Below are 8,743 nucleotides of genomic sequence, written 5' to 3'. Positions count from 1 at the left end.
CCAAAACAAGGGTATCAGGTGATTAAACATCCGGCGGGAAAGGTATTGATATTCAAAACACCATCTCCAGCAGATGGTCTATGAATCATTAATTTCGTCTCAGACATTTTTGTTTGATCTGGAGTTCTATATGTGAGGGTAAATGAGTTCCTCTGTGCTGTTGGGCGCTGTTAGCTGAATGTGAAGCTAGACAGGAGAACCTCCTCAGTCTGTTCCTTCTGTTCTCTCAAACAGACTAATGTCAAAGTTGAACCACAGTTCTTAGATAGTGTGTTGGGTTAGAGGTTAAACTGCATGCCAGTGGCCCTAAAAGCTATCCTCATAATTAACATAATCAACCAGAGACTGAGCTAACGCCCGTTATTGAAAACATCTGGATCACTAATAACATGGGAGATTTCAAAGCAATGAATAATGCACATACCACAAGAGTAATGGAGGCTAACCGCTGGGAAGATATTTTTTACTGTCTACTCCATGTCACTCCAGATTTAAGACTCATGTTAAATACAGCACCAGAAGCAATTATAATCCTTGTTATCATAACAGATCAGAAACAATTTACAGCAGTAAGTGTATCATCTTATGACACAATAAATTAAGATTAAACATCAGTTAGAAAATATAAAATCAAGATATATGTAGACATAATTTATTCTTGATATTGATTAGATATCACCGGTAGGCCTTCTGTTACATTAATTTGAGTTGTCATGACACAGATTTAGGCATTTCCTTCATACCATGAATGTGTTTTATGTTAATTGTTATTAATGTCATCATCAAATCCCAGCTGTAACCTTTGACTCTTAGTGGAAATCTGTGGGGGTAACCCAAAACCTCAAACATCTTTTGTTTTGTGTATGTGTGTATGTGTGTATGTGTGTGTGTGCCCCTAAAGTCACTCCTAAACTCCTCATCTCTCTTAGGACCCACTGGCAAGTGGTCAACATCATGTTACTCACCAACACCAAACCCTGGGGGAAGCAGGATGTCAGAATAGATCCCAACAACACTGGACAAGCAGGAAACACTGGGGTGCAAGACAAGGTCGTGTGGATCGGAGAATCATTCAACCTTCTGCAGACCAAAAGTGCTGGTTCATTTCTCAGTCAAGTCTGCCCTCTGCTGGTTTAAAACATGAATGGCTGATGTTAATTTCATTTAAAACACAGTATCAAACAATGTCTATTATTAATGTCTGGCCAGATACACTTAAGTCCAAATGTTTCTTTTTATTCATGAAATTATTAAATGAATAATTGTATTTATTTATACTGTTTGTAGTTTTTTTTATTATCCGTGTGCAATAATTAGCAGAGGAAAGGATTCTCCTATGCACTCAACATGGAACAAAGGATATATGTCTTCGTTGAGAGGTGTGAATGGTTACATGATACTGCCACCCACCATTGATTTGTGTGAGAGTTTCAGGCGAGATACTTATCAGGGCTATCTACATTTCCATTGAAAGACAAATCTGGAACACAAAGGGGCAATCATTCCCTGGTCGGATCAAAGCTGTGAAAAACCTCACGACAAGACCGAGATGAAAGATGTTTTTGAAGGCGATGTTAGAAGGTCTCTTAGCTCCGTATTCAGACAGATGAAGGAGGGAGAGTGAAGCGGGGTTAGCTCAACAAATACTCACAGTCACCAGTTCACAGACTCTCATACCTCCTGCACATCAAAAGAGATAATCTCCAGAGAACTGACTATTTATTACCTGGGCTGATCATTCGAATATTTAGCTCTTGTTCGTCCATTGTATTTGATGATGACCATGGCACCTCTCGTTTTTTTGGTGAGTGCGCAGATGCATGAACAGACCACGCTGACCCTGGAATTCTCTATGGCACATTGGACAGGTCAGGGAGAAAGTGAAGCTCTGAGATGCAACCTCAAGTCCTTCCTTGGCAGATTTGCACTGCTGTCTCTTCAACAGAACACAGGCGCTTCTTCTGGTGTCATAGTGGACTGCACCTTCCTGGACTTTTCTTTTCCGTCCAGATTGGACCTAAGCTGAAGGTTCCCTGCTTTTCAGGTCAAAAACCACAGCTCTTCAAGGAGGATGTTCTTTCAGAGTATCCTTGAAGCGTCTTTAGGAGCCACCTTGCGCTAGCAGTCTTGTGGCGCGGCATTCTCATATAGCCTCTGCAGAGTGGGGCATGCTAGACGTCGAAAGGTTCCACTGACCTTGACAATCCTGAAGTTATCTTCATCCTCTATGTCCACGGCATGAGACAGCACTTCCAGGGTAAGTCAACTTGTCAACGGTTGAAAGCTTTACGATGGTGTTCAGTTTAGGGTTACATTTATATAGCCTGGGTCATGGTCAACTGAACAGGGCTTTGATAAATACGAGTATAGTGATAAATAATATACACACCGCAGAGTCGAGAGCATGACAGTATTGTGGTAGGTTAATAGAGCCTTCATGCCCATAGTGAGATGTTGTAGTACATTTACATTTAGTCATTTAGCAGACGCTCTTATCCAGAGCGACTTACAGTAACTACAGGGACATTCCCCCGAGGCAAGTACGGTGAAGTGCCTTGCCCAAGGACACAACGTCAGTTGGCACGGCGGGGAATCGAACTGGCAACCTTCGGATAACTAGCCCGATTCCCTCACCGCTCAGCCACCTGACTCCCTGAGGCCTGAGGCTGATGGTGTTGCTGATGGACACAAGTGTGTTGACAGGGGCCCCATGCTGCTTTGATCCATCATGCTCAGATCAACACTAAACAAGGACACAAATACAGCGCCACAGTTTCGAGCTTGAGAAAAACCGTCCACAGGGAAAATAAGCCAATACTTGTAAATTAAGTCAAGACCTCAAAATACTCTGAAGCCTCCACAAGTTCTCACTCTCCCACTGTGCAGACATCCTCTGCTCCAAACCACTACTGCATTACATTGAAAACAGATGGATGAAACAGGCCTTTTTTCTTTTTTTCAACGATACTCCGTTATTGGAAAGAATTTCAGTAAGGATTACCAAATGTGGCCGTCTTTCAGGAAAACAAATGGACACAGATGTAGTTTTCCATTTTACAGGCTGTTTATGTCTCGCGAATTCCTTCTCCAGAAGAGCGGGGTATGTTCTTTCATGTTTTAATGGGTTAGAATGACCGCAGTCCTTTTGTGGTGAACGCATTTTCCAATACTAATGATCAACAGTCACACACTGCTCTGGCATCAGTGCAGAGCTAGGGCTCTGAGCCCACTATGTAATTAGTACACCACTAACTTCTACTCTGGGGAAACATTCACAACCACATTAAACCCTAACGTTTTTCACCCCAGAGAGCCCAAACAGCTGGCTTTCTTCCGTAGGAATCATAAAGAGGAAGTACAAACGGCCTCTATCAGCGAACGTGTTCAACAGTTGGACTCAAATGTAAAATCTTTCTTTTCTAAGAATAGTGGTGTCTCAAATGACCCTCACATGAGTTTGGTTTGGATAACTGTGATTATCTGGTAAATCCGGGGGGAGACAGACAAGGATAGGATGTCTGCTCTTTTACTGGCAATAACGTCCTTGTTCCCCGGAGAAGTGTGAAATCGGCTGCTGCACAAAATATACACTTTCTAGAAGTGTCTGGAGGTTGAAATAACAGTCATTAAAAGCTTTGGTAAAGCCGGTTTGTCAAATAATGTAAGTCTAATAGTTTACAACATAATGCTAAGCATGGTATAGTACTGGTTGTACTTTATTAAGCAGTATGTGTATTCTCTGGTCAGCATGAAAAACAGCTATATCAAAGTATACTAGACTTTCCGAAATAGTGTTGTCATCATACCCACAGCAGAGACCACGTATGAGATCATCAGCACATAGCTTCTCTGTTCACTTGCAGTCACACACCATGCTGGATCCACATGGAAAACTGACCAGGCAAGAGATATAACTGATGTATAGGTACTGTTCTGACATGAACTCCAATTCTGTCATTCTAAGGTCCATGCAGGCCACCCTGATGAAAAACACGAGAGGAGGCCTCTGGATGACCCAGCTGCTAATGCTGTGTGTAATGTGTTTCTAATTTTCGAGGAGGTGGGGTCAGCCTTGTAAAACCAGGATCTGAGTAGAGCGGTGGGGAGAGGCAGGGCCAGAGGTCTCAGTGAGGTAACTGGTCAGATGGCTGAGCGGTTAGGGAGTCGGGCTATTAATCAGAAGGTTGTTGGTTCGATTCCCGGCCATGCAAAATGATGTTGTGTCTTTGGGCAAGGCACTTCACCCTACTTGCCTCGGGGAGAATGTCACTGTACTAACTGTAAGTTGCTCTGGATAAGAGCGTCTGCTAAATGTAACAAATGTAATGATTCTCCAGGGAGGACGCGTAGCCTTTTGACCGTCACTTTCTGGTGTGCCATTAAAACAGCCCCAGATCACTGTGATCTTTAAGCTCGCTGAGGAAAACAAGACTACCCCTCGAACACACAGATGGTCCTGGTTAGGGCTCTGGAAATGGGATTAAAAGACATTCTACTAAACAAAACAGTGAATTTGCCGTAACCACTGAGAACAGTTGACATTGATCAAACCCCAAATTAACCGAATGTGAAACTGTTAAGATTCCTCTTGTTTCAAGTGAGTCACAATGATGATCAAGACTAGGAAGTTAAACAAATGGAAAGTGGAAAAGATGACAGTTGCGAAATGGATGGCAGCCAGGCATCAAAGTAAACGGTCTATTAAGTTTCTGGCCTGTCCAAAATACTGTGGGCACACTGGGTTTCATAAGTAAAATATATAAAATGGAACCACCAATGGGATGACACTTTCACAACCACATTATTTGGTGGAACCATGGGAAGAAAAACAGACCCAAATCATCCTGGCGATCAGAAGTCCATCAAATAGAAAACATGGGGGGGGGGGGGGGGGGGGGGGATTACACAGGTGTCTATGTAATCCAAGGACCTGGCCCCATCCAGTACTTGGCTGAAAATAAATCTTATTAGCCTGCATTAATAAACGCTTTGAGGTGGAACTCTGGTACCGGGCCCACATTCCTCCAACGACAGTGTTTAAATTAAAAACATATGTTCCATGTATGTGTGAGCAATAACTCAAGTGTGTTTAAATAACACAAGCATAACTGAAGAGAACTATTCTTAATAAACCTTTTAGAGTGATGGCACTCCAAAACAAACATGGCTTTCCACCCAACCCAGCCCATCTTTCTCTTGCTGGGATTTGAAAAGAGTGTGCCTGTTCTAATAAACCCATCACACATACCCTCTCATCTCCCTGCCATCCTATCCTTACTCATTGTTTGGAACAGGCCCATTCTAACATAAGCTGTCAGTAACTAACATTGCAGCATTAGTCAAACACGAAGGACATAAAATGAGAATGTAAACCAAACATTACTACTAACTCGAGAGAAAACTTTTATTAAAAATGACGGAAAAAAAAAGCATTGGAAGCATATTGTATGATTAAACTTCCTTAAAAAGGCCATTGTAAACACAGAACAAGTATTATATAAACTAAAGTGGTACTCAAGAACATACCAATACAGGAAAAGTTCCTTCGCAGCTTTCAAAAAGAAAGTAAATAACTTTGTCCAAGGAAATCTCACTGATGCTTAAATATACACCATTTTGATCCGTTGCCACAAACAATCTGTCCTCCACAAGTGACAAAGGTCACCTCCTTATAATGGGAACTTCATATGCCGACTAAAGAGACAACACCTGGTCTTGTTGGATGACCCCCATCAAACAGCTTTGCGGTGATACTCGGGTGGTGCTACTTCATAGTCAGTCGAGCTGAAGAGAGTGGTGGAATTCTTCACAAGGTACCTGACAGCCAAACACCAGGGAACAGATTTCTATTAATCAAGATTTGATGACACAATACAACCTTTACAGATGGGTGAGGTTGGTGAGAGCTTACTTGAGGAAGTCTTGTAGGTAGCTGAGCAGCAATGCCAAGCTCTTCTCATCCAGGGGAGTGTAGGCCAGCATTGCTCCAATCCTCACTGCCAAATACAAACACAGGGAGAATGTATTTATCCAAGCCTCCACTACTGTCACTATCTCCAGACAGGGGAGAGATGGCACACAGACAAAAACAAAAACAAAGTACCGAAGAGCCGGAGCAGGTGTGGCGCCCCGTAGATCTGAGACACGGAGGAGTCAGGATAGTTGGCCAGGATATCTGCGTACTGCGGCCTTTCAAACTTGTAGAGAAGTTGTGTTCCCAGCATGACATTAAAGTACTCGCGGACACCGGCAACCACCTCGTTCACAGCATATTCCCTGAAAAGACACAGGTAATGTCATCTACATAGATCTTGACTTTGACACAATACGAAGAGGGTTTACTATAGGCTTTCACAGGGACTTAAGATGACAAATCGCTTGTATTGGGTATCATTCTGATGTTTTTACTTGTTGTCAGAGTTTCCTCTTGATTTTTTGTAGCTTGCATAATCTTCTAGGACAGCCTCCACAGTCTTCTTGGCTGGCAGGTGATAAAGCTGAAAACAAATCAATAATTATTATGAAGTGTGTCGATTTTCTAAGTTTGAAGAAATACCCTTAATTTGTTCCCTCTCTCTTGTCATGTCAGACTAAATGTGTTCCACATGAAGCCCACTGACCTGTTTCTGCCTGGTGATCAGGTCCCAGTCATCTACCAGCCATGGTTTTAACTCCTCTGGGATCTTTACTTTTACCTCCACTCGGTTTATAAAGGTCTCATCCTGAAACATGACAGTTGCAGATTCAGCACCGATTCAAAATAAGATTTTTATTTTTTTATAATACAAAACAAACTTATACAAATGACCTAACTCCGTTTTGCTAATACCCTGACTACAGAAAATCAAATGGACATACACTTTCCACAGTTGGGTCAACGCGTGCCCTCTTCTTTCGGGGGGGATAAGGTAAATCACCACCTGCACTGGTCCCCTCTCCTGCCCCTGGGGCTACATCAATAGGGATGAACAGAGACACACATGAGGAGAACCACAATCATTATCAAGACCATTACTGTGGTGCAGGATTTGGTGCACTTGTTGTCTGAAAGACATGCGCCCCCTGGAGTAATTTCAATAGTGTTGCAGTGTTAGCAACGCAAACTGCTGCTATGGCAACTCAACAGAATGTGCCATTTGAATTGTACTTACTCTTCTGTTTGTTCTTTTTTGCTTTCCTGGAGTGAAAAAACAAAAACATTACACTGGAGATCACCGACAGGTAGAATTTGTAACTATTAAAATAGGAATAATTCAGACTTTAAAGTAAAAAATAATTACAGCGAGCAGAATGTCGTAGTTTTTTTTAAGTTACACTCTTGTAAAACTAGGGTCTTGTGAGTGGAGACTGTGTTGAAGCTGAAAGTTCTCAACTCACACATCAATGCCTTTTGGCGGAGGAGGAGGAGGAATCTTCTTGCTTGGTGCTACTCCCCTCATCCTTCCCTCTACATAATGGTCTCTGAAGAACAATGGAGAAAAACCACAATGAAAAAAGATAATCAGGATAAAGATGGTTCTTCAAAACCATGACGACCAGTCAGACCAACCACAAGGTACTCACTGATTAGCCTTCTGAAGCTCCTTCTGTTTCTGCAGGTTGCTGTCCACATACTTCAGTACTCTGCTTTCAGGAACCCATTCATCCCAGCTAAAAAATAAAAAGATTTAGTTAGACTAACCTAATTACAAGTTGAATTTGTGAATACCAAAAGTATAAATTGCCAGAACACCATCTCAAATCGATGTGCAGGGAATAAACAATGAATACAATCTAATGTGCAATCTATGTCTTGTTACTTACTTCTTATTCCATCCACTGTAATGAATAAAGTACTTGATTTGCTTCTCCTTGATGTTTGTCCTAACACACTGAAACAAATCATATCATCTTCCAATACACTCAACATACAGATATCAACCCAGAAGTAACATTAACTAAACAGCATACCTTTGCTTCGTAAAGTAATGGCCCATGAAAACACAGCACCCGTTCACCTGAATAGGCAGACAAGTTCACTAAACATAAGTCAGATAATAATTTTACAACACCGTTGAGTCTGCACATTGATGTAGAGCTAAAACAGTGTTACATTTTGACATAGGATGGCGTCCAAATACCTCTGAATTGGTTTAGTTTAACTAGGCCGCCGTGCGGTGTAGCAAGTCAACACTTGCCTAGCTACTTAATACGTGGGATGTTTGCTCATGTGACGAGCCAGTTTGGTTGATCACAATATGAACATACCTTCATAGAGCCTTACTAAGCTATGGAACTGGCTGAGTTAGCAGTCGCCTGTGTGTGCATATTCTTCGGCTACAGTCAGAGCATGTGTCAGCAAAATGCATTTCATGTTGTGGGTTTACATAGTTTTATCATGATTGTTTAATTGTAAATTCATGGCGGCTCCTCCTTATACAGCGGCAATCAGTGAACGCGCCAAAGCTTAGCTAGCTAGCGAGCTAGCTACGAGCATCAGACTCAAAGTCCTACCCTTGCAGCACCAACAATGCACAATGATCAGTAATACTCGAAGGTGTTCCTTACCTTCTTGAAATTTAGGTTTAGGGTCCTGTTTTGGCGCCATTCACAGATTAAACAATAAAAATATCTGAAAAATCAAATGCAGGCATTGCCAGTTCCCCTTCCATTCAGAAACAGTGAAGGCGCTGCACAATTACGTCACGTCCGTGGTGTACGTTCACAATTTCAAATCTAGAAAAAGAAGTGTTGCAAAATTGCA

The 8,743-nt window shown here is 42.0% G+C and overlaps 1 protein-coding gene across 1 annotated transcript; it reads right to left on the bottom strand.

Annotated features, from left to right (window-relative positions):
* Positions 1 to 5,411: 5,411 nt before the first annotated feature.
* morf4l1 (mortality factor 4 like 1) lies at positions 5,412 to 8,688 on the bottom strand. Its single transcript, XM_062460723.1, has 12 exons — positions 8,548 to 8,688; positions 7,951 to 7,997; positions 7,804 to 7,871; positions 7,564 to 7,650; positions 7,378 to 7,461; positions 7,152 to 7,177; positions 6,859 to 6,950; positions 6,621 to 6,722; positions 6,409 to 6,497; positions 6,104 to 6,276; positions 5,912 to 5,996; positions 5,412 to 5,817 (listed from the first exon to the last, which is right to left on the bottom strand). Exons 1-12 carry the CDS (start codon positions 8,585 to 8,587, stop codon positions 5,733 to 5,735), a joined length of 978 nt encoding a protein of 325 aa, XP_062316707.1. The 5' UTR covers positions 8,588 to 8,688; the 3' UTR covers positions 5,412 to 5,732.
* Positions 8,689 to 8,743: the final 55 nt, after the last annotated feature.

The sequence above is a fragment of the Osmerus eperlanus genome, chromosome 5 (genome assembly GCF_963692335.1).
Source record: "Osmerus eperlanus chromosome 5, fOsmEpe2.1, whole genome shotgun sequence".
Taxonomy (NCBI): Eukaryota; Metazoa; Chordata; class Actinopteri; order Osmeriformes; family Osmeridae; genus Osmerus; species Osmerus eperlanus.
The sequence above is the reverse complement of the archived record's forward strand: the minus strand, read 5'-3'. Positions and strand labels throughout refer to the sequence as shown.

Bases quoted from the DNA above. Each gene is read 5' to 3' on its own strand.
- morf4l1 (XM_062460723.1), bottom strand. From the start codon at position 8,587: ATGGCGCCAAAACAGGACCCTAAACCTAAATTTCAAGAAG. The intron at 7,462-7,563 runs GTGAGTACCTTG...ATTGTTCTTCAG, and splicing joins GAGCTTCAGAAGGCTAATCA to AGACCATTATGTAGAGGGAA. The intron at 6,951-7,151 runs GTAAGTACAATT...CTATTGATGTAG, and splicing joins AAAAAAGAACAAACAGAAGA to CCCCAGGGGCAGGAGAGGGG.